The following is a 25,642-nucleotide window of genomic DNA, read 5'->3' as shown; positions in this document are numbered from 1 at the left end:
CTAGGTCTAGGTCACAATTCACAAACAACCTAAATGTATATTTAATATTGTTCACAGGATATGCATTGCTTTTGGCACCACTTTAATGTGCAAGCATGGGTCAGAAAAGGAGAGTTTGAGGAAAGGTGGACAAGATATTGTGACAGAGATCGAATGGTGCTTGGTGTTAGAGCTCCCTCTCGACCTGTGAGAGCACTGTGTAACAGGAACAGAGTACCCTTAACTAAATGGCACGACAATTTATTCCGTAGGGTAGGTGAAAGTTGGTCATTTAGGAAAGGGGCTTGAATCGTGAGTTTTGTCTCGTGTTTGTTAACATAAACTCATCTTTTATGTCAAATGAAATATTAAAGCATATCATTTTACAGAATTCCAAGTAAATGTCCTAATGAAGCTGGGTGCCATTTTAGAGAACCAGGCAGAGCTGCTAGCCTTGCAGAGATGGCAGCTCTCTACAGGGGCAGCAGAGGTCAAAAATGATTTCCTGCAAAGGCCTTGTACAGAAAGCAAGGAACTGGAAGAACTCTACCAGCGACTGGAGGATACAGATTACAAAAAGTCACAAATTTCATTTTATCTTTATACAGATTAAATGGAAATGTTTTTTTTCAACATACCATTATAAAACATTCTGTTATGTGTTTTTAGATCCATTACCTAAGCTCACTGGGGGCTCAAATGCAGGGGATTTGGCGAGGCGCATGCTAAGAAATAGGGAGGAACAAGATGTGGGCTGAATTCAGCATGAAGGGGAGAAAAGGGAAAAGGTGTTTCCAAGACATGGATATCTACTGGACTATTTGTGATCCTCATCTTATCAGATGGGCAATCAAATTACCAACACATCAATCAATATTCAAAGCTTCTTAGATAATCTGGGAACATTCTGCATAGGCATAGCTGTTAAAACCAAAACCGACCCACATTTTAGGATTAATAATTGAGTGGTGTTTATATTAGATAAATAACTAACTTATCATGCTTCTTGCAGTCATTGAGAAGCCGCTAACACACAACCTTGTAGCAACATCGTAACTCAATTTAAACATTCCAGCAACTGTGTTAAAAGGTTGTGTGTTCATGGGAACGAAGTAACACTCTAAAATCAATTGTTTAAGTTTAGAACACATGAATAAAACACTTATCTGAAACAGTTTTTAAACACGTCAAGGTGTTTAAGCACTTAAAACGTGAACATGTTCATTCACGGTAACACTAAACACCTGACACGTTTACAAATCTACAAGCGTTTAAGATCTGAACACATGCAATTTTTTTCTTTAATAAAAAGAAACAAGTCTCACTCACTATCTATCTATCTATCTATAAATCTATCTATAAATCTATCTATAAATCTATCTATAAATCTATCTATAAATCTATAAAATTTTATTTACAACATATGCTGTAAAACCAGCTCGGCACCGTCCCAGTCACCCAGCAACGCTCTCCAGTCCTCTTTTTCTCGCCTATGTATGCAGCAGCCGTCTTTTAAATAGCCGCCTCTGTAACAATTATCCAATTGTTTTCCACGTGCATATCAATTAAAAGTGCAGTTCTGAATAAGGAATAAGGAATTTATATCCAGCAATCTTTACACTACCATGCGGCTTTATCAATATCAGTGCTGGCCGATTGGCGTTTTGAAAGCATCGTGCGGGTAGATAAAAAGATAGAAAAAAAACATTCATGATAAAAAAGTCAAAAAATAACCACCAAAGTCTTTGGTGTAAACGTGTAGTACTTACTTATGCTTTTGTTATATATAACCAAAAAAAGCTAGCCTTAGTATTAAAGTTGTAGTGTGTAATATGTTCCTAATGTTCTCTTCATTGCATCACAAGGACGACTGACAGAATCAGACTTGTGTGTGACTTTTCAATCACTTAAAATACGCGCTGGTACCATAGTCGGAGTGTACCATCAAAACTGGTATGTAGGGAATCGGACACTGATTTTTTTTTTTTTTTGTTCCTAGTGCTTATTCAATGGTAATACTAATGGGATTGCCCAACGGAAAATAGATCGCTCATTGATGCCCAGGCACCGACATTAGACCGGTCGGGCGCTATGTAAGCATTTTCATAACAAATCGGTAAATATTCATAACTTCAGAAAAAAAGTACCAGTACCCGAACGACGTTGCGGCGCGTTCCGGTTCGACTACGTCACTGCTTAACACCTAACCCCTCCTTCCTTTCGTGACATAACAGGAACACGGAAGGTTCTTGTGTAGGAATTACTCTGCGGTGCGTATGTCACGAACATAACATTAAGCATACTAGCTAGACATTTGGAACGGTACGGTATTTGCTACTCTAAACTCCTTTGTGTTGTGTGCAATGTATTAGTTTATGTGTTTTTTATCAACGTTATTTAATATCACGTGTACCCACCGTTCATTTTGTTTTATCAGGCATAAAACGCGTTTTTTCCATGACATATCTAGTACTGGCATTTGATAGAGTTTATGACCAAAAACACCAATTGGGTTGGAAGACAATTCAATTGTGACTAGTTCGCAGTCAACAATCGGTGCAATTTCATTTTTTTTTTGGATTTTTGAAACCGACTCACTCAGTGTGAGATGTTGGATTTTAAAATAACACACATACACGTTGCAAATTTAAACCCAACTTGCTTAAACTTAAATTAAAATTACACCATTTAAATTTCATTTGGTTTATAATGTCCATTCCTAAAATGCATGCATACACGAGCAGGTAAGGTCACGCGGTTTTCTGAACATGGTGTCAAGCGAAAATGGTGTGAGGACCCTCTTCATTCTGTCTTAATCTCATGCATTCCATTAACCGATTCTGATATAAACCGAAGTGTATTAAAAAAAATGTACCACAGTTAAATCTCACAACTGTGGAAAACTCGTTGTTGTATTCCATGTAAAATGTTAATGAAGTAATGTGGTTGAGGCATCAGTAAACATAATTCCAGAAAACCCTGCTGTATACTGCTCAGAGATGGTGGTTTGCTGGCTTTCAACGTTTGTAATTTTTTTTTAGTCTATGCTTGCATTTCTACACATTTCTTATGACTATCAACAATGTACATTAGTCTCTTTTCTGTTCCATTTTCAAATGTTGTGCCTGAGTTACAAAAAGCACCAATGCTAAACGAGACACTGAGTGCATTGACTAATACACCACTAAGTATTTCCAAAATGTTTGCAATATGGATTTGCATTACAGGGATTTGAATGCCTGAATTCAGTTTTATTGTGTAGGAACCATACAACCACATTAAATGGATGTTGGCAAACATGGGCCGTATTAAAATCAGCAAAAGCATTTTCTTTTGGCATTCTGAATAAAATGGGGGAGAAAATTATTTTACACCTTATTAAATAGACATTTAAAGGAAAACAAGGTTTACTGTAGTGTTCTGTAATGAAAGTTAGCAGTGTTACATAATTTCCATCTGATACAAACTATCTGATACAAACAAATTACAAATGGCTGTATCACATCAAGACCAGGGTCTACTATGTATTATATTATTATTTTTATTATTATTTGTTTATTTAGCAGACGCCTTTATCCAAGGCGACTTACAGAGACCAAGGTGTGTGAACTATGCATCAGCTGCAGAGTCACTTACAAATACGTCTCACCCGAAAGACGGAGCACAAGGAGGTTAAGTGACTTGCTCAGGGTCACACAATGAGTCAGTGGCTGAGGTGGGATTTGAACCAGGGACCTCCTGGTTATAAGCCCATTTCTTTAACCACTGGACCACACCACCTCCTACTAATAATATGAATACAGTATGTGACGGCAGAAAGCACCAATACTCAATTTATTGAAGCACAATCACATTGTTATAGCATGTGGTTACATTAGCAGTGATTTTAGCATAATAGATATTTCATAATTTGAATTATTCTTCGGATAGATCCATAGTCTAGCAGCTAATATTGCTGTTAGTAATGAAATAACTACTTTATTTATATTCTTTGTAGCCAGTTTTATTTGTATTTGGTTGTATTGCATTCCATTGGGTAGTTCCAGTAGACTAATTTGGGGGACTTTTCGTCTTGGTGATTGTTGATCAGTTCCTGTAATCATGCTTTATATAAGACATGATCTTTCTCTGTTTTTCTACAGTTTACAACATGGATCAGCTCAAGCAAGAAATTTATCATCTTTGCAGCTTTCATCCTGAGGGGATCCCAGTACTGAAGCTACCATTGATCTACAGGCAAACCTACAGCAAGCAGTTGAACATTGCGCAGTATGGGTTTAAGAGCCTGGAAGCCCTGCTAGAGGTCATGCTGGACACAATTACACTCCAGTTTGATAAAAATGGGCTCACAGTGAAGGCTGCAGCACCTAGAACAAGATTTGAGAACTTCACCAATGTTCCCATTACTATTCCAAATCCACTGGCAACAACTGCTTTAACACAGAAAGCTTCAAGTTAGTGAACATTCATTTTTGTTTGTTTCTATATTTAATCACAATGCAAAAACATTCATTCCCCACTTTAGCTGTAAATTCTAAATTAGAGCTGCAACATGAAAAAGTAGATCCCGTGACCTATATCTGGTTAATGGCTTCTCTAGACATATGTAAAAGAGTGACACACTGAGAGACTAGCAGACAGACAAACAAACTGACTGTCATACACCAAGAGCTTGGGCTAAAGAATAGCATTAACAAGTTTAATCACTGTGAGGTTCCAAAACAGTTGCAGTAATGGTGAATAGAAAGCAAGGCAGGAAGTCCGAGGTGGAAGGTGCAATATTTGAACTTTTATTATCAAAACAGCAACAACAAAAAAAGCTAAATGTGTAAAAATAAACAGAGCTCTTCAAAAGATAATTAATAGTCAGCCCAAATATAGGGTTACGCTCAGCTTTATCAATCCACAGTAACCAACCCGGCCCCCCCCCCCCCACCTACTGCCTAGGTGAAACATTTAATTTACATACTTTACATAAAACCAAATAAAGTACATTAGAATGGCCATTAGATTTTAATTTATTTTTATTTTGTTTACTAATATTATTTCTAATATAAGTATTTTCTATATAACTAAAATTAGCATTCGTTCATTTTGCCATGTTTACACAGATTACCAACCTTTCATTCTTTTTCTTTCACAGGTCTCCCAGCAGCAACACCAATACTCCCTCCTGCCGGTAAGTACACTGATTTACATACTTTTGCAATACATAACGTATGGTTTACGTGTACAAATACTAATTAAAAGTGCAAGCAGTTAGTACAGTTAACGTTTTGTTCCAGTCCTTGTAACACCATTCAGTCCTTCTTAAACGGTGCAATGTTAAATACACTACGATGAAACGGCTTTGTTAGCCTCGTGGTTTTTAGTGAGGGTTGGAATTAACAACTCCCTCACAATCACAATAGCATAAGTAGTTCTGTAGATACATGAAAAACTCTAAAATGAGACAGTACAGAGAAACTATGAGATGGACAGGTTAACAGCCTCCCTACCCCTGAGATTTTGATACATGCACAGTACTTGTTGTAAAGGAGGCACTAAGCTAATTCCATGTCATTGCTTACCATTGCTGACTGCTATGAACGTATCAATATGTTTAAGCATGCTTGGTTAATGAGGAACAAAAGTCAAAGTCAACTATCACACGGTAGAGCCATCATCGAGAGGGCACTATCACTATTAGAAAATTATTTTTACTATTGTTTAAAAAAAAAAAAAAAAAAAAAACCTTAAAAGATTTACCTTGAGCTTGTACTGATTTGTTGGGTACCTTTCTACATTTCCTGTTTCGACCCTCACAGCCTGGTGGCTTTTTAAAAGTTTAGCGCACCCCTGGGGCTTCAATACAGCTGTGAAACATGTCTAAGTACAACTGGTACACCTGAGTGTAACTGTTAACCTATCCCCCTGCAAAACTCTGCTCCTAGTGGATACAAGAAATATATCAGAAAGAAATGCCTTGCAGAACAAATGTGGTATTTATTACAGGGAGTGTTGCAGAAGAGATGCAGTAGAATAGAAGACACATTTTCCTCCTCGTGATACTGGAGTCACTCTCAAATGAATATTAAGAAGAAATCATTTGAACAACCACTTAATTCCTTGTGTACTTTAAGGGCTTAACAGGAAAATGTGAAACCTACAAAAGATGTATTTTGTTACCTCTGTGTACTTTATAGACCAACTCTTTTTTATTGTTATTATTAGGGTATTCCATAGAGTTACTGCGTGAATGGATCCTGGAACTGTGCCGGAGACATCCGGAGGGCGTTTCAAATAAACAAATAAGAAGTGCTTATGCCCAGAAGCACCAGACACACCTTGCTGTGAATAGTTATGGCTTTAGAAATTTAAAATCTATGCTGGAGTCCATGGACACGTTCGAAGTGAATGGTAGTGTTGTTAAAGTAAAGACTGCAGGTGCAGAGTCGGACAGTTTCAGAGGGGCACAAGAATCTGTCTCCAACTGCACAGCTCGCAAGGCTATTGTTTCTCAGACGAAATTAAATTCATTCCCAGGTAAGAAAGCACAACAGAAAACTGGTACTAAAAATAATGTTAAGTTGAACTTTCATTTCTGGTTAATTTTCCTTACTTTGAAAACTGTTAAAGCAGTGCTAATCCATTTTTTTGGTGCAAATATTCAAACAAACAGTGTTTGAAACGTATTCAGTGTCCACATATAACAGGATTTATAAATGCAACAAAAAGACATAATGCCAAGAAAACCAGTGCAGACCTTTGTGTGCAGACTTTTTTAACTACTTAAGTTTCCTTCATCAGGTGACCAGTTGCCCCGACTTCGAGAGGATCTGACCACCATGTTCCTAGGTTTTCCCGATGGCATTGAATTATCCAAAATACGGAAGAGTTACAAAACAATGTTCCATCGGAAGCTGAGGTTATCAGAATACGGCTTTGCCGGTCTGAAGGATCTGCTGCTGTTGCTGGGGGACACGGTCGTTGTGGAGCGCCAGGGAGAGAAGAACATTGTCAAGACTGTAAGGTCGACAACAGCACAGCCACGGCCTGCGGTCAAGGAATTGGCAGAAACTAATAGTGACCAGAGGCCTTATTCAGTGGAAAGGTTTAAAGGTATTTTGTTTTGTTTCTTTAATTTCTTTTTTTACAGTCCCCATCCCTTTTTTATGATTTTTACACTCATTTTGAGTGGTTCTTAGTTAAGCGATAGTGCCCATCGATGATGGCTCAACCATGAGATAGTTGACCGCGACGGGAGTTATGTGTCGCGAGCCGAAGGCGAGGACGCTAACAAAAGTCAAGGTCAACTATCACACGGTAGAGCCACCATCGAGAGGGTACTATTGCTATTAGAAAATTATTTTTACCATTGTTTTCTTTTAAAAACACCTCAGAACCTAATACTGTGCAAATGTAATTGGTTGCTGTTGTGAGGTGAGCACACATGGGGTTGTTCTATACAGTGTAGTGCTGCTAAGGGTGCTGAGTCACAATGACAACCAATGAAAGCAGCCAGAACCGAAACAGCTCCAAAGCTTCTAGTGTGGGGAAAGTGAAACTTAGAGCAGTTTTGGTTTTGTTTGAGAGCAGTTTCTGTTTTGTTTATTGAGAAGTAAAATAACAGGGCTTGCAACATTTCCTTTAACAGATAAGAACACTGCTGGAAACTGCAATTCTGTCTTGTAAAAGTGACTTTGTTCTTTGGAATTGTGTTACATTTTTGCCCCTGGATACCAAAAATCAAAGTACAGAAGTTGTAATCATCATTATAGCAGTGTTTGCAACATTTCCCACTTTCTTGCATACGAACAAATTCCTTTTCACTAAATGAAACTGATTTTTAAGAAATGTAATGCATATTCTGGTGAATTATAGTCAACATTTTGTCAGTACAATTGGCTATAATCCTTAAAACATGTAATTAAACGACTACAAGTTTATAAATTGTTGAACAAATCTTAACCTAATGTAGATATTTGATATGCTGGACACACATTCTTGGTTAAGAAAGAACCATACTTAATGTAGATGATATTTTATAGTAAATGTCTTGAGGAACTGGTTTCAGCTTGATCCATGCTTTGCCTTCATGATTTGCTGAGGTCTGCAATTGTGGAAGAGTCATATAATTAAGCTACCCATAATGTACACATTAATTTATGCTTGATCATATGGCCATTTAAGGCCTTACAGTTTTGTAAATGAAAAGACAGAGTAACCACAAAACATAAAGACCCTAATGCATGTTACTAATAATCAGGTACCAGCAATCAGGCATATTCTAAATGAGTCGCAGAACTGTCAAAGGGGTAATTCCAGCTCAAATGGCTCTCATGCTGGAGAGGTCAATCTCCATTTGTGGTTTATGATGCTTAAAAAAATGGTGCCAGGGCAGGTGTCATGTTCATGCAAAAGAAGTGTAACTCACAAGTATGGAAAAGTGTCTAGAGGTGGTAAAAATACTGTATTTGATGACCCTGACCTCGTTTCAGACAAACTGCTACTGTTATTTAAAAGCATGTTTCATGGCTTTCTAAACTCCCCCCTCGCTACTATACATATTAGTGAACAACGTATGTTGAAACTCTGTTATTGCCATCAACCAATTTGCATTTTCAAAATTCGACAGTTGCACATTCTTAGGTAGTGTGAATTGTAGAGGTTTACACATTTCTAGAGAACTACTTAGCTTGGTATACAACTTGCTTTGGGCATTCTTTAACACAGGTTATCAGAATCTGTGAATAGAAAGTATACTTACATTCCTACTTATATCTAGAGAACAGCGTATCCAATTGTAATTCTGTTTATATATAATTATTATTATTATTTTTTAAATTATTTTGAAAGCCAGGACTCCATAATAAAATATGTTATTGAGCAAACCTGAGCCTGACTTACCTTGAGAACTGAACTTTAACACCAGTTGAGAAGAACTTTTTTTTTTATATAACATGCTCTGGAGGAAAAGGATGGGTGCAGATTAAAAAACTGCATTCAATACTTTCACTTTCATTTCTGCAGTAAGAATTGTTATTGGTTCCAAGCACTTCATTTGTGCAAAGGGGAGGAGAATCAGTTCAGTAGGGATTGAAATGGTACAAAAGGGAATGCTAACAAAACTTAGCATCAACACACTGCAACAACTAGGACATATGTCTTCATAGAGTACAAAGCAATGTCTTGCATTCATTAGAAAAAGCAGTACTGTATATCAGGTAAGAGATGTCTTTATTTGTTTAATGTGTGTAAGTGTGATTTTAAGATGATGAGGTTTATTTATTTTAGTATAGCTAACTTGTATTACTAAAGAAATGATGACATCTTGAAAGATTTTTGACATGCAGTTGTAATAAGTAAATGCAAATTCTAAAATTATGATTTATTTTTTAAACAATCTTTTACCGGCATCAAAGCCAGTATTATAACAGAAACTTAGATTACATAGAAGGGAAGACTATGTCATTTAGAAGTTTAGTTTGACTGAAGCAATTAACATGTTTGTTTATTTCTTTATAGTGTTTTTTTTTGTCCAAAAAACAGGTGATAATTATGAATGCTTACATTTAAATTATTCTTCAAGTCTGCTGGATATAAATACATGCTGGTAATAAAACCCTGTTTTATTAAGTTAATGTATGTAACAAGTAATGGTGTAATCAAGGTATGTTTTGCATTCTGGATATAGTACGAGGAAGGTTTCGATTAGTTCATTATAAAACTAGAAGTTTTGTTTTTGGTGCTTGACTGCAAACACCAGAACTAGAAAGTATAATGTCATTAACACATGGCAGAGGGAGTGGTATTGGTAGAGGCAGTACAACACATCAGTTTCATTGTGGCTTTTGGACCATGTTGTTTAGGATTGCATACAGTAAGTGGGACCAGGAGACACCATAAAGCATGTGTTATTGTATAATGTACTACAGTACACAGTATTTACTGTACTGTAGAATGCTGAAGTAATTTATTTCTGGGAGTAATATTTGAATATGTAAACACTTATGTAGTCAGATAAATATTTTCTTATAACACTGATAAATGACAGTCAAAGATAAATGATATCCTCCAATAAATAATACACATTATTACTTTCCACAGGAGTGTTTCTCTCCCTTGTTTAGAAAGTAATTTGATAGGGTACTGAGTTTATTCTACTTTTAAAGAGATTTCTTTACTTTAATAATACATTTGGCTGGGCTTTTGAAAGAACATTTAAACTGGAGAAATGCTCACCTCATGAACTAAAATGGTTTTAATAGACCCTTGTACCTTTTAAATATATAACCTACTGTATTGTACTATAAATACCAAAGAATGCTGGTTAAGACATTTTGTCCATGGCAACAGATTAGCATTGCCCACAATCTAACAGGTTATCCGGTGGCAGTTGGATAAATTAGTTCAGATAATCAAGATACAGTGTTACTGTGTTTACAAGAAATGAACACCTTTGATTTTTAATTGATATTTTCATTACAGTTGGGTATCTTGTTAATAGTCATATTCTTTTCAGTTCTGCAACTGGTGACAGAACATAATACAATATGCCCTCCTGCTCTATTTTGCAGTTGTTTATCAGGTTTTTAATAAATAAATATTTAGTTCAGCAGTTAATTGTCCTATTAGTAGACTGTGGGTGCATTGTGTTCATTGATTATTGTGTCAATCGAGGGTGGGGTCAAGTTATTGTTTATGAGTTTTATTCCTTTTGAAAGCTGGTGAATCATTTTCCATTCGGGTTTCTTATATCTAGAAGAAGCACACATAGAGACAACAGTGTGCCTCCCATTCCAGAACATTCTTATGAAATTGTCTGTGTTATCTCAGTGTAATCTAGGAACAGGATGCGCCCTATAGTCTGGACGTCGCGAGTTCGAATCCAGACTATTCCTTTGCCGACCGAGGACGGGAGCTTCCAGGGGGCGGCGCTCAATTGGCCACACGCCACCCGGGGGAGGGAGGGTTAGGTCGGCCAGGGTGTCCTCGGCTCACAGCGCACCAGCGACCCCTGTAGTCTGGCCGGGCTCCTGCGGGCTTGCCTGTAAGCTGCCCGAGAGCTGCGTTGTCCTCTGACGCTGTAGCTCTTGGGTGGCTGCATGGTGAGTCCGCAGTGTGAAAAAAAGCGGTCGGCTGACGGCACACACTTCGGAAGACAGCGTGTGTTCGTCTTCGCCCTCCTGAGTCAGCGCAGGGGTGGTAGCGGTGAGCTGAGCATAAAAATAATTGGCCATTTCCAAATTGGGGAGAAAATAATAAAAAAAAAAAAATTGGCAACGGCTAAATTAAAAAAAAAAATAATAATTGCACAAATAATAAAAAATAAAAATACAAAAAAAAGATTTTCAATTTATTTTTTCTAGCTAGATTATTGTGTTTGCATGCTTTTTTCAACTTGTCTGTCACTGTCTTCTTTTCTTTTGGAATTGGAATTGGAATACTGTTTGAATGTACCTGACGTTTATACAGTGCCTATAGAAAGTCTACACCCCCTTGAACTTTTTTCACATTTTGTTGTGTCAGTGCCTCAGTTTCATGCATTTAAATTAGGATTTTTTTCCCACTTATCTACACACCATACTCCACACTGGGGAAAAAAGTTTTTATGGAGAAAAAATATATATATTAAAAATACAAAACTGAAAGATCATAATTGGATAAGTCTCCACCCCCCTGAGTAAATACTTGGTGAAAGCACCTTTGGCAGCAATTACAGCTGTGAGTCTGTTGGGATAGGTCTCTACCAGCTGTGCTCATGGTTGAGTCTTTGCTTTGAAATGCACTACCCAGCAGAGGGAACCTACAGGAACTGCTGAATTTATCCTGAAATCATGTGAATCACTGCAGTTTAACACAGGTGGAGGCCACTTAACTTGGTGTGTGATTTTGAAAGCGATGGATTATACCTGAGCTAATTTTGGATTGCTATTACAAGGTGGTGGACACTTATCCAACCAAGCTATTTAAGTTTTTATTTTTAATTAATTTTCTACAAATTTCTATAATATTTTTTTCACTTGGAAGTTGTGGGGTAGGATGTGTAGATAAATGAAAAGAAAAACTATTTTAATGAGAAGTCCACCTCAAAGTTGCACAAGACCCAATGTATTGCATATGATTAATATTCTCATACTATTTTCTTAATGGTGGAAAAATATGATAAATTACATCAAAAACAATGTTAAAGCCTGGGAAATATGATCAATTAAATAAAAAAAAGATGTAAAAGACCGAAAACAGCATAACGTACCAGATTTGAATGGGTGCTTCCCAGCTTTCTCAGCAGAAGTTGTTTAGTAATGCGTGAGCAAGCGCAGTGTGCTGAGTACCACTTTTTAACACGTACCTGAAAATAACACTACACAGGGAAGAAATTAAAGTTACTTTCACCTCTGACCATTGCATATACTTTGACTTCAGTTCGGGTAAAATCTGCCAATCTGTTTTAGACATTGCCGGAACTGTATATATACTGTGTTCTTAAATAGTAAATGTATTATTATTTTTATTATTTGTTTTGCAAAACAGAAACATTATGTTTCACTTTCATTGCATTTGCACTTTTATTGTCTGTAATACATTGATGCATTTATGAGATTGTGCTTCAGTTCATTTGATTTCAGATAATGTATTTTTTCTCTTTTCTCTTTTACACAAAAACACATTATATTTATGTATTTCCCTTTTGTGTAGATTCATAATGGAACGGAAACATGAAGTTCACACAGACAGATTTCTGTGTTGACGCTGCACAGCGTATTGTTAATGTGTGTTTCCCGCATCCGTAATAAATTATTTTCATTTTTGTAAATGAAGTGGTATTAAGTTATTCTGTCGTTCTTTTTTTTGTTTTACTATCAATCAGTCTTTCTGTCATATCAGTCTGATATATCTGCTTGTTTGACGGTGGGCATTTTTCGATTTGAGACTTTAGTGCCTAGTTTTATGCTGAATTTTTCAGATGAATTCATTGAAGTTCCTTGCTAACAGTGATGGCGTGTGCTGGGAACTAGTGGAGAGTAAACGCAAAGCACAGAATGTTTAATCACACAGCGACTTTCTGATATGAATTAAGAAGCTCTAAAAGTATGGTTATAACTTATGATTTTTTTTCATTCATTTTTGTTTTCCCTAAATTTTTAAGGTGTTCAGGGAGTTCAGCAGAATCAAATTACGTATTTTTCAAGAATGCAGTTTTAGAAATGTATTTCTACAGTGCTTAAAAAAACTTAGAATACGGTTTAAAGTAGTAAAGAGAAATAATTACTTAATTGTGTACCATGCTGACATTATTCCTTATAAAATGAGGGAAACAAATAAACTTGGTCTGCAATAGCTACATTTGTGTTTGTGTGGGTGTGTGTTTACAACCAGTTGGATTTGTGTGGGGGGGTGTTTACACTGCAACCTAACTCGCTTCCAATTTCTTATTAGGCTTCCAAGCCGTAGGCTGGGGAAGCCTATTGTTTTTGTTAGGATTATTATTATTATTATTTTTTATTTTTTTCTGCCAAAACATGCTCAAAAAATCACGAAATTTGGTACAGTGGTAGATGCCTACAGGGGATAGTCGGTGATATTCAGCAAATTTGCGCAAGTCACATGGTTAGGCAGCCATATTGGATTTTGCTGAATTTGTTAAAACACCTATTTATCGGAAACCGCTTACTGCAGAGTTCTGAAGATTGCTATACATGTTGAGGGATAGTCGATGATTAACTGTTTGGTTGGCTGATTGGTTCTGTGGTTTGGCAACTACATTGGTTAATGTCATAAAATTACCATAAAAATATAAAATCATCAAAATTCAAACATCTTCTCTGAAACCGCTTATCCGATTGAAACAAAAATTGGAATAAAACATCTCAGTATGGTTATCTGGTACGCTTGTTCAAGGGAGGTTGCTACTGTGAAAATCATGGCGTCCATGCTGCATGACATCATCAACATACGCAACTGGCTATAAAACTGCGTATAACTTCTTATCGGCTGCACCAAACCGCACAAAATTTGACACGGATGTAGAGGACTATGTAATGTTGTGTGGTGGTCAATATGCCAGCCTTTGGTCACATGGTGTGGCAGCCATCTTGGATTTAATGAAAAGTTTGGACAATATTCAAAAGTCTTCTCATGAACGGTAAATAGTACAGCTGTGAAAATGTTTGTACATAGTGCGCTCATGTCCACAACTGATTCTACTTCAGGAAAAATGGATCAGTCACATGGTGTGGCAGTTATGTTGGATTTTGCGTAAAATGCTTAAACGACAACTCCTCATGAACCCTTTGGCCGATTTAGGTGAATCTTGGGTACACGTTACAGTTGTGATGATAACGTTTCATCTATAATAATGCGCTTAAATTTCACGATAACTGCTTGGAAGCCGTAAAGTTGCTCCCAACTCTAGTTCTTACTGTGATTGGCTGCAAAGACACCAGGGCTAACCAGTGATTGGATACTGTTTTGCTGGGTGGGTTTTTATTGTGCACAGGTTTCCTAGTAACTGTAATATTAGTTGTGTAATAGAAAATAAAAAAGGACTCATCGTTAATATATCCGAGTCACGGAGCCCAAATGTTCGAGGTCGAGTCCGAGTCTTTTGTGGCCGTGACTCAAGTCTGAGTCCGAGTCACAAAAAATGCAACTCAATACAATTAATTTTTCAGAAATGGTGTTTGTACATAAACCAATATGGCCGCCTGACACATTTCTTTAAAAACCTTTCAAAATCTTCGGTCAAATGTAAAACTAGCTTATAACTCCTTACAGAGTGCAGATAGGGTACTGGTTACTATGGAACACATATAGGAAACCACATCTGCTCTATCCAAAAATCACCTTGCCTGTGACCTTTGACCTCTAAGGGCAAATGTAAAACTAGCTTATAACTTCTTACAGTGTACATAGGGTTATGGTTACTATATAGCACATTTAAGAACCCATATATGCTCTATTGAAATATTATCTTGATCATGACCTTTGACCTTGCCTTAAGGTTAAATGTAAAACTTGTTTATAACTCCTTACAGTGTGTAGATAGGGTCATGGTTACTATGGTGTTTTAAGTTATAAAGCATCATGAGATAATAAACTAATGCAGTATTTTAAATTGAAACTGCTCCATAAAACTGATCTGTTGCTGACACTTGTGCTGCAATGCTACAGCTTTCTAACTGGTACTCAGCTTGAAAGCTGTAAAACTGCCTGGCAGTTCTAGTTAAGTTTATTTTAGTATTTCCTAATTTTCTGCAAAGAATGTTTGTACAAAGAAAGGGCGTGCATGTAACAGACCCACAGTCCTTTGCTGCTTTTCTTATACAATTTCTTCTTGTTTTCTAGTTAAGAAAATGAAGAAGGTTCAACAGGATATCCTTGATCTCCTAAAATTAAACCCAGACGGCATTCACCTGAAGAAACTCGCTGTGACTTACAGTCAGAGATACAAAGTAAATCTGACAGTGTCCACATTTGGGTTCCCTTCTTTAACTGCCTTTATAAAGTCAATGAAGGATGAACTGCACTTAGAAGGGGAACTTATCCTCCTCGGTGCAGACCACAGGCCTGAGAACAGGGATCCCACACCTCCTGCAGCTGCAGTCAAACAAGAGCCTCCGATGGCAGCTGCTGCTGTGACGAAACAGCCAAGCCCTCAACCAGCTGACACCCCTGGGGCAAGAGGTAATTACAAGCAACATGTCAGGGGATACTCCTAGCAAATTGAGGGAGTGTCAGTTTCTTATGATATGCTGTTCTGTACATACTGTGGACATCATAGTGGTCTACTTTTTCATAATTCTGCTCGCTGTAATTTACCCTTTACATAAGCAGGGCTTACTGACACATTTGCTATAATTGTCTGTGGTTAGAGACACAAGGTGATAACACCCAAGTTGCAGCATATTGTACATGTGGGTCTGTCTCTGAGCAAGACTGAGCAAGGTGAAAGTCTCTGAAAAACTTACTGTTTCTGGTGGTGGAGGAAAGGAGGGAGGGGGTTATCTGTGAGTTATCAGGGCGTCGTATTTTGTTTTTCAAGACTATAAATATAGTTTGGGCCAAATTTGCCTATGATCTTGACCTGACCTCGTCTGTTAAAGTTATGACCACATGGTGTGCTGGGTGAGTCATACAGTCAGGAGAGCACATGTTCGCATTCTGGCAGGGCCAAGTTCTCGATCTTCTCTAGAGGTTGGACAGAAAGTGTTTTTTTTGATACTCTGACAGGTTAGGCAGTATCAATTAGGAACTGTTTCACCTCCTCACGTTATAGGGACCCTACAGATGAGCTAAAAGCAGTCTCCTGTAGGGCTAGCATTTGTCCTCCAGGGGCCGGTAACTCATTGACATTCGCTGTAGAGCTCCTGGTTGTAAAGACGCAGTTGGCTTGGTCGTGGGATCAGAGGACGCCCACTGACCTTCGTTTCTCCTGAGCTGTCGTGGAGATTACTGTGGTGAGGAAGCATGGTTGTACATTCTAAATCGGAGTGAAATACAGTAGAACCTAAGAGATCTGATCCTGTAAGGTGTGATATCCTCTATTAACTGAAGGACCTCAAGCATGTGTCATTTATACATGCTGGTACCAATTGAATGCTACAGATGGAACCTGATCAACGCGCATCTTATGTGTCTAAAACAGTAAATTCAGCTCTTGCAGGACAAAATAGATTGAGTTGGATATAAAAACCAGGTGCTAGAAAAGACAAGAGGGGTATTGCTGCAGACCTGGAGGCAGTCAAAAAGACAGTGTTTTTGGGAATACAGTTTCACTTTTTAGATGGTAGCTGTCAGTAATTTCACGTAAATAGAAGAAGAAAGCGAGTGATTAATGTATTTACTGTACCATTAAAAAGCTGAAACAAAATTTGTGTTTGAGTTAACACGCACTTTGGTGCAAAAAATAAAATAAAATACTGTCGGATTACATTTTGTAAATTGCTAAATCCTATATTACAGTGCTTTATTTTTAATACTGCCTTTTTTTGTACTGATTTTCTTTGTATAGTATGTGCGCAGTACTGTTGTATTTTGTTTTAGACACACTGCTGAATGTCCCAACATTAATATATTAGTATAACAACACCCTCTGAGATGGGATATTTTCACATATCCGATGGACCCCTGGAACCAATTCAATCGGATACCGCAGGTTCTACTGTGCATGAGCAAATAATCAGACATGCTACATTTTTACACTAAATGACAATCCAGACCTCACAAGGAAGCGCAGGCTTGATTTTTTGGGTGTTAGATGATGATGATAATATTGTAAATTAATTAAGAATTGACACAAAGCTTTCTTTTTATTCATCAAGTACCTCAACAGAAGACGCCAGCTGCACCCAGGTCCAGCATATTGTCTTCTATAGTCTCTTTGAGTCCTAGTCCTCCTACAACGAAACTGACTGAAGAACAGCTACTCCAGAATGTGACAGAGCTGGTCAAAATATACCCGGCTGCTTCTGTGTCTTTGGCTCAGCTTCAGAAAGCTTACTATTTGCATTACAAGACTCCATTGCCTCTGCAACAGTACATCTCTCTTTATGATGCAGTTGCTATCCAACAAATAAAAGAGACGACTCCTGGTGTTGAAGCACAGCCAGCTGTGAATAGCCCTGCAGGTAAGATGGAACCAATAAATATGTTGTTCTTGTTTGTAACCTTAAACACTCAATAGTAATCTCTTAAGGTAAAGCTATATAAATTAATGCACCTCAAGTCATTTTTTTAGGATTTTTTCTTAGCTAAGCCATATTATAAAAGCTGTAGTTTCCAATGGCAGTTAATTTGCCTCTTTACACCCCCTTACTGTTGTATGGTGTTTGCAATCATTCTGGGTGGTTCTGGGTTATGTTGCTCCACTATTGAGTTCTAATCATTTTTCTCAACTACACCAATGCAATGATGTTCATTTAGTGGATCATCTGCTTTAGAAATAGTTTACCATTCACATAGCCTGGCCTTGCAGTGTTAACACACAGCTTATAACCATGTCCCCAGTGGCTATAAAACAATTACACTCCAATATAAGAACCAAGAGGCTGCTATTATATATAATTATATGTCCTCCATTACTGCATTACCAGTAATCATTAAGACAGATTATGTTTTAAGTCAGCTTCAGGTCTCCAAATTGAGTCCATTAATTAAAAATGTAAGTGTTGGCCAGTCTAACAGATTTCATGGACTACAGTTGGAAATTACACTTGTATTGTTGCATACAATAATATCATGCAAGTCTTTGTTAAACCTGTGTGTTGTGTTTTATAATTATCTTGCAGTTTGCTGTACGACAGTGAATGGGTGTTCCAATATACCATCAACGTATAATGTGTTCAATGTCCAGTAGGTGGGCTCAGAACTTAAAATTGACTCCTGAAATTCACATTTTTTTGTCACAAGTAGGCTGCTTTGCCTTGTACACATAAGAACGCGTGGCAGGCCTGACACTGGACTTGCCCTTGCCACAGGAATGCAGCTCAAACACGTCTGAACAATATTCTTGTGCCTCATCCACCAGGCACATTGCCATCTATATTAAATTCTAATAAGCCCTGAGGAGTAGCTGAGTCATTGCTCACATTATAGAATAGCTCAGTAAGACTGCTTTAGTGTATTTATAGTTTGGCTGTTAACCTTGTATAATGAGCTTTGCACTTTGTAGTCTCCATTCATGCTGTATAAAGTATATCTGGGTACAATCTGTACACTATTGGCACTGTTTTATATCAGTATTATTAAATGGATGTTTAAAAACTTGGTATTCTTTAGCACAGAATCTTTCCATACATGTCACATTTATATTTTTTGGTACCTCTTGTTTTGCTGGCAATGTGCACTTGATGGTGGTGTTGCTTACTAATATAAGTTCACTTTGGCTGATCTAGCCTGCATCACAGATGTAGAACTAGAATTGAAGAGCAGCTCCATAACTCATAGTCAAAGCACCTTAACATACGCCTTAAAAGATACAATATTTGAGGAATTGCAATAAGAACAACTCAGAATAATTTCATACTTCATGAGAAGGTAAGGGTACAGTAAAATAAATGATCTAAACAGAAATCCATTAAGATAGGACCCTCCCACATACAGATATACGCTAAAGACACTTGCATTGATGTCAGCCAGTTTAGATGAAATGAATAGAACCCCTTAAGTTTTAAATAATGACATTACTTAACAATAATGATTCCAGAATCAACGCAGTTGAAAGCAGTCACCCCTCAGAAGACCACCACAGAAGGTCCATTGCAGGTTTTCCAGTGGCAGCCCATTGCTGCATCTCCAGCTCCCTCCTTGAAATCAGCAGACTTCCCGCTGCTGTTAGGAAAGCTTTCCAGATCGGAGCAGAAGAAGCTGAAGGAAGAAGCCATGAAAAAACAGAAGAGCAGCACCCCTGTGTTCAAAGAGGCGTACCATTCCCAGTTGAGAGAAATGCACACGTCCAACATGCAGGACATAGAGGCTTTGCAAGCAGATGATATGCTGGGTGGAGGTCGGAGGCGAGTCAGCGTGGAGGAAGCAAACGCCTTGGCAACAGAGTTCATCCGGGCCATTGCATCGGACGGAGAACACGTCACCATAGAGAAGGTGTGTGGCAGTCCTGCATTACAGAGCTGCAGTACCCAGTTTGCCTGTAATTAAGCTAATAAGATGTGATTGTAAACCACTAGTTTGAACAGCTTTTTAATGTGTTCCTTTTTAGGTTATATCGAGGATCTGCAGACATTTAAGAATCCCGGCACTGCAGCGCTGTGGAATCATACCACAACGAGATCTTCCTGCAGTTAAGGAACTTTCTCGTACCCTCAGGGAAATCAATATCTTCATTGAGGTAGGGGTTGCTTTTATATATTTATTTTGGTTAAAAGATTATAATAGGAAACAGTATAAACCTAATGGAATGGAACTGGAAAAAATTACTTTGGTTCTACATTGTTATAGACTAGAGTAAACACTAAAACAAATATGGGCCTTTATTTTAAATTGATCAATTGCCTTTTTTCACCTACTGAACCTAAGCAACAGGTCTTACCAGGCTTCTGAACCTTGGAGGCACAGGTCCAGTCTGGGAAGGGTACCTGATCAATAGGGGTCATTGAAGCCTGATGAGGGAAACTAGCCCAAACCGTCTTTTGCAAAGGTCAAAGAAGCCCACAGCCAATATTGTTGTGAGGGAGATTCAAAGGACACTATCTGAGGTGGTCCACTAGAGATCCTTTCCCTACAACTGAGTATTTGAATGTTATGGATGAGTGACAACATGTTGCTAGGATGCTCGGTAACCATTGCATTTCTTTGAAAGGCTTTCGAAGCAGTTCGGACAGTATGCACTCTGCACGAGATTGGACAGTGCTTGGCTGGACTGAAAAATAAGAAACACTTTGAAGAACTAGAACTTGGCCCCTTGTGCAAGCTCCCATTGATCTACAAGATGTTTAAAGTTCCCAGTACCATGAAGGACGAGGATATACGTGAAATTGAGACAGTGGATATCTTAAAGGTAAAACATTTTCCACTGGTATTTATTACGTTCTTGTTACAAGCACTTGACTTCTCATATATTTTTGTTTGGTGGCTACCTCCTCATCAAGTTGCAAGTATTTCTCGGGCACACTTTGCTCTCCTACAAAGAGTGCAAGAGAAAATAAAATACAAATTCTTTGAAATTGACATTGACTGCGAGATCTACACACTGAGCAAAATTATAAGTGTAGTTACTTCTAATAGATTCCAGTGGTGACGTAGCATAATATATTCTATAACTGTCGGTGTAATTCTTATTCTCCTAGAACCTCCAGTATTAAGTGCCACTATCACTATCACTATCACACTGTCACAAAAATCAGTTTTAGTTTTTTCTTAGTTTTTTCCAATGTTTTTTTTATATGCCCCCATTGTACCGGTCTTGGTTGTTTGCTTGTGTTCTGCAGAGTCTGCGTGCCTATATGAGAGAACAACGCGCCTACAGAAGTAAAGTGGATCTGGCCGAGTTCATGCAGTTTGTGATGGATCAGTATAACTGTAACTCTCCCTACGAGCTGGGGATCAGAATCCAAAGCGTCGCTCTATCAGTCTCTGTAAGATTTTTTCACTTTTTCTTTTTAAATTTTGAGGGAATGAAACTGAATACAGCACATGCTTATCCGGTATAATTGTATACTTCTACAGCTGGTTTCAAACATCCCAATTAGTAGGGATGTGCTTTTGGTGCGTTTTTATGAATGTTTAACCCTTAGCGGTCCATTTATTCAGCACGTCTCAGGCACGTCAGGTCCAATTTATTTTCACACACGCAGTTTATTTTAGACGCACAGTTTAAAAGTATTTTTTTCACAGTAAAACATGTTTAAAAGGCACTGCATATCAACAGGACACTCAGTACTGCATCTCCAGCCCCGCCCCACCCCTTGTTCGCTATATTTTTCAAATACCTCTTAATAGTACTTACCGATAAATCATCTCTTGATCACTCGTTTTATCACCAAACTTCTCAATAATGCGATCCAAGTCATTATTTTATTACTATAACATCTAAAAAAAGCTCTGCAAATGTCTGTGATGTTCTTTGAGCGCTGGAGGCGGAAGCAGCTATCTTGTTTGTTTATGTCTGTGTTATCTATGTGGTGTCGGGTCTATCAGTATTCATGAGATACGCCCTTTTTTTCGGCTTCTCTCGGCTCCTATCAGTCTCACTTGGCCATTGAATGGTTTTCTCGGCTTTTTCTGGAGAAAAAACGACTAGAGACCTATTTTTTGCGTCTTTTTGATGATGTCAGACAGGGTCCGACATTGGACCAGAAAGGGAAAATTGCGATGTAGGACCGCAAAGGGTTAAATGCTATGCATGTTGTCAGCTTTAAACCATATCTACATATCCTGACAGCCCTGGTTAGTATTTTCTAAGCAAAGAAACCCTAAATAAGCAAATTAAACGTTTTAACATCATAAAGACTTAACTACAAAGTAAAAAAAAACAGGTACACACCAAAGTATATTTTTATTGTAATTTTAACATATTTTTGTTTTGTTTTGTTTTTTAAGTATCCCCTTCTGTTGACAAATTCCATATAGATATCAAGGACATTTTTAAATTTTTTTTTTAAACAAACTGCGTAAAAGTGTACTGGTAAATTAAAGCCTATACATAATTTATTTACACGTATGCGTTCTCTGAATTAATATTGAAAAAAAAAAACTTTTAAAATCATGGTATACGTATTCACAGAGATGTAAGGGCTAAATAAATGTCAATCGCCATCTGGAGCGTTCTGTTTACTGCTATCAGTAACTCCGAATTCTGAATGTTTCATTTCAAATGGTGAAGCATTGAACGTGTTTTTGTGGTACGGCAGTTTTTTTTGGCATAATTATTTACATACCGCCGTTTTCTTGTCCGGTTCTTCAAAATACTTCCAAATGAGGCTTCGCTTTGTTCCTTTGTTCAGAGAGGCCATTTTATTAAAAACATTTAACAAACTTCAGAAAAAAACGCTTGTCATTAACTTTATTACACCGTGGAGTTGATACCGTACCACACCCACTACATTGTTGCACTCTGTTTTTCATGCTGAAGCGCCAGAGAATAAAACCCACCTCAGTGTCAATCTTTCTGTTGCACCAATTAGAAAAAGTACTTGTAGGCAATTGCCAAACCCCTTTCCTTTTAATAATATCTGCCCTTACTCCATCCGGATGAGATGTTAAATCAGTGTCCTATTGTAAGTGACTCTGCATATAATGCACAGTTCACAGCCTACCTCTGTAAAGTGCTTTGTGATGGTGGTCCACTATGAAAGGCGCTATGTAAAATAGATATTATTATTATTATTATTATTATTATTATTATTATTATTATTATTATTATTATTATTATTATTATTAAACGTTTCAAATTCCCATCCCTACTGTTTAGCACTGCTCTTGGGCTACCTTACCTAAAGTAACACTGGGTAGTCCTAAATTAGTGCTAACCAGGGTCTGTGGAACTAGCTGCTGTTGTTAAAGTATTTTTTTTTTTAACAGACGCTGAGGAAAGCACAGACTTCTGAGACTGTGTCGATGGATAAAGCCCGGGCGATAATCGAGAAGGAAATCGAAGAAGAAGCTCAGAGCAAAATGAGAAAGATCAAGAAAACCCTGTTTGACCCGGCTAACGGGCCCCAGCTGTTCTCCACCGGGGGCAGCACTGAGCTGCGGAGGAAATACGCCAGCCTGACCGCAGCCGAGGTTGTGCTGGAGGTCTTCAACAACGCAGGGGGCGTCTTCAGCAAGAAGATGACCAAGGTACTGCAGTGATCCAAGACAACACATTTAAAGTATTTTTCAGTGTCTTTTAATGTTGAAACTAGAGCCAGAACTTTCTGATTCCATTAGAAAAGGGATTTTAATTTGATAATTTGAATTGTTCTCTGGTATTTTGACGTATACAGCATGTGCCACAATACTTGTTTGCTATAAATTGCTGTTCTTTGTTCTCTTTAGCATGTCCAGGACTTCTTGTTAAGGGTGATGGGAGACCGCTTGGCTATGGCATTGTTTCAGTTAGCCATTTGCTGTGGATCCCTGGAGGTCCCTCAGGACTTGGTAGCCAAAGAGAAAAATCACAAGCCTGCTGAACCAAAGGAACAAAAAAGCAGTGTTCAGCCACCTAGCGAGGGTAGGGGTTTTATTTAGTGTGAATGCACGTTGATTCCCAATTTTCAATGCCAAACAACTGTTACTGTGCCCTTGATGGTGGTTTTAATTTAACAAAGATGAAAACAATTTGCCTGCAAAGCAGATTGTATTGGCTTGTGTTTTCCTATTTCTATTAATTTCTATTAATTTGTGTTGAAATCACCTCAGATTAAGGGACATGATGAAAAATAATATAATCTGAGAGTTAAAAGAACATATGAAACAGGTGTTTTTTTACCTTATTGAATTATCTCATGTCTTATTACAGCATAGAGGGAACTTTGTTTTATAAATTGGTGGTTTTGTAGTAGAACAGTCTGATATTCATATCACGGTTTCCATTATATTTCCCTCCTTTGCTTTCAGCTGAGGTGAAACAAAATCTACAGAAGCATCTGTCTAACAGTAATGGGCTCCTCAACCTGCCCTATTTATCTAAAATTGAGAAAAAAATCCTGGAGCATTTTAAGTTTGAAGATTTTGTCAACATGAATCAGGGCACCTTCCTTGAATTTCTGGTGAAGCACTCCCAGGTATATTAAAGTCTCACCCCTCCATTGTTGTACTTTCATTTAAATTAGTCAACCTGGCCTTCAGTGCTAAATCATCCCTGCTGGGCTAAAACAGTGCATTTATTAAAAGGGATTGGTTGTTTCCAGGCATTTAAAATACTTTTTTGGGAATATAAACAAACTGGATAGTCAGCTAGGTCAGAAATGACTTTGAGTCAATTTTAGGAGAAGGGGGCAACAACAAAATGGTGCTTTTAAGCATGTGTGGTATAAAACATAATTGTCTACCGCACAATAAAGCATTCACCCATTTATTGTGTCACTATGAAGTATGCTCTTGTTAGATGGCTCAATCAAGCATTATAACTCCCTGTAGTGGAACCAGCAGGTGCACTCTACTGGTATCATGACCAGTCATATACACTTACTTTTTAAATTAATTAATACAGATCAAAAGACTGTATTTAAAACCAGGGTAGGCAGCCTCGGCACTGCCATTCCAGGTCTTTGTTCCAACCATGTCCGTAATTATTCAGTTGAATCCTTGTTTAGGGTCTTCGTTTAAAAAATGGGGACCTTTATGCTCTGATCACGTGGGTTTGTCTGAAAGTGGCACACTGGGTAAATGTTTTATTGTGCAGTTCACAATTCTGTTTTATGCTGGATAATTCATGGTGAACACGATATCTGCCTTGATTTTGCACCAATCTTCTCCAAACTTTAGTAATACACTGCTAGCCTCCTATAGTTTGTAAGTCGCCTTGGATAAAGGCGTCTGCTAAATAAACAAATAATAATAATAATAACATAGATGCTTCGGGTTGCATTTGACATGATTCTATAGCAGTGTTTTAAACCTTTCACTGACATGTATTAAGTGATTATGAGGATCCTTTGTATGTGCATGTGCTGGTGCTCTCAACAGTCAAATGAATGCAAATTGAAATTATAATAACATTAACGTAACTTTGCTAGTTTTCAATGTGTTTTTACCAAACTACACCACAGGAAATATGTCCTCATTTCAAGACTCGGTATGCACCTCCGAAGCTGAGATCCCCTCTTAATCTTCAGCTGTCCTCTTTATTCCTCCAGATTTTGCAGGAGGCAGGAGGAGCTGCCTTAGTCCTTAGCAATCAAGACTCCAGGATTTGCGGCTACAGACCCAGTCAGCAGGACATCTACGAGCTGATCAGGCAGTGCGGCGTAGCAGACCAAGAGAGAGTGAGTTACTGTAAACTGGATTGGATGAGAGGAGGAAACAGACTACTAAACTGAGCATCTGTCACATGCCGTGTCTAAACATTAGGGGACTGAAATCGAATTGTCATCTTTCACTTTAAAGTGATTGTATCTAACAAAATAATGCCGTCAGCGTTCCCCTCAATGCACATGAATCCACTAATATAGGTCTCAAATGAACAGTTTGGAAGTCCATGTCCTGCATTTTCCTTTCAAACCATCTTATCTGGAACTAC

At 37.8% G+C, this 25,642-nt stretch overlaps 1 protein-coding gene across 4 annotated transcripts in view; it reads left to right on the top strand.

Annotated features, from left to right (window-relative positions):
• The first annotated feature begins 2,178 nt into the window (after nucleotides 1–2,178).
• Nucleotides 2,179–25,642, top strand: part of LOC117424580 (uncharacterized) — a 92,490-nt gene continuing 69,026 nt past the window's right edge. The window contains exons 1-15 of one of the 4 annotated variants that reach the window (XM_034928400.2): nucleotides 2,179–2,301; nucleotides 4,122–4,433; nucleotides 5,123–5,158; nucleotides 6,193–6,504; nucleotides 6,769–7,080; nucleotides 15,310–15,648; nucleotides 17,286–17,591; nucleotides 19,169–19,563; nucleotides 19,679–19,807; nucleotides 20,279–20,476; nucleotides 20,907–21,053; nucleotides 22,999–23,259; nucleotides 23,458–23,632; nucleotides 24,019–24,185; nucleotides 25,260–25,388. In XM_034928400.2, coding sequence (XP_034784291.2) covers nucleotides 4,130–4,433; nucleotides 5,123–5,158; nucleotides 6,193–6,504; nucleotides 6,769–7,080; nucleotides 15,310–15,648; nucleotides 17,286–17,591; nucleotides 19,169–19,563; nucleotides 19,679–19,807; nucleotides 20,279–20,476; nucleotides 20,907–21,053; nucleotides 22,999–23,259; nucleotides 23,458–23,632; nucleotides 24,019–24,185; nucleotides 25,260–25,388 — 3,210 coding nt within the window. In that variant the 5' untranslated portion in view covers nucleotides 2,179–2,301; nucleotides 4,122–4,129. The remainder of the gene's footprint in view (nucleotides 2,302–4,121; nucleotides 4,434–5,122; nucleotides 5,159–6,192; nucleotides 6,505–6,768; nucleotides 7,081–15,309; nucleotides 15,649–17,285; nucleotides 17,592–19,168; nucleotides 19,564–19,678; nucleotides 19,808–20,278; nucleotides 20,477–20,906; nucleotides 21,054–22,998; nucleotides 23,260–23,457; nucleotides 23,633–24,018; nucleotides 24,186–25,259; nucleotides 25,389–25,642) is intronic. The other 3 variants (XM_034041058.3, XM_058992464.1, XM_034041057.3) reach the window with 3 other exon arrangements.

Source organism: Acipenser ruthenus, chromosome 19 (genome assembly GCF_902713425.1).
Source record: "Acipenser ruthenus chromosome 19, fAciRut3.2 maternal haplotype, whole genome shotgun sequence".
NCBI classification, from domain to species: Eukaryota; Metazoa; Chordata; class Actinopteri; order Acipenseriformes; family Acipenseridae; genus Acipenser; species Acipenser ruthenus.
The sequence above is the reverse complement of the archived record's forward strand: the minus strand, read 5'-3'. Positions and strand labels throughout refer to the sequence as shown.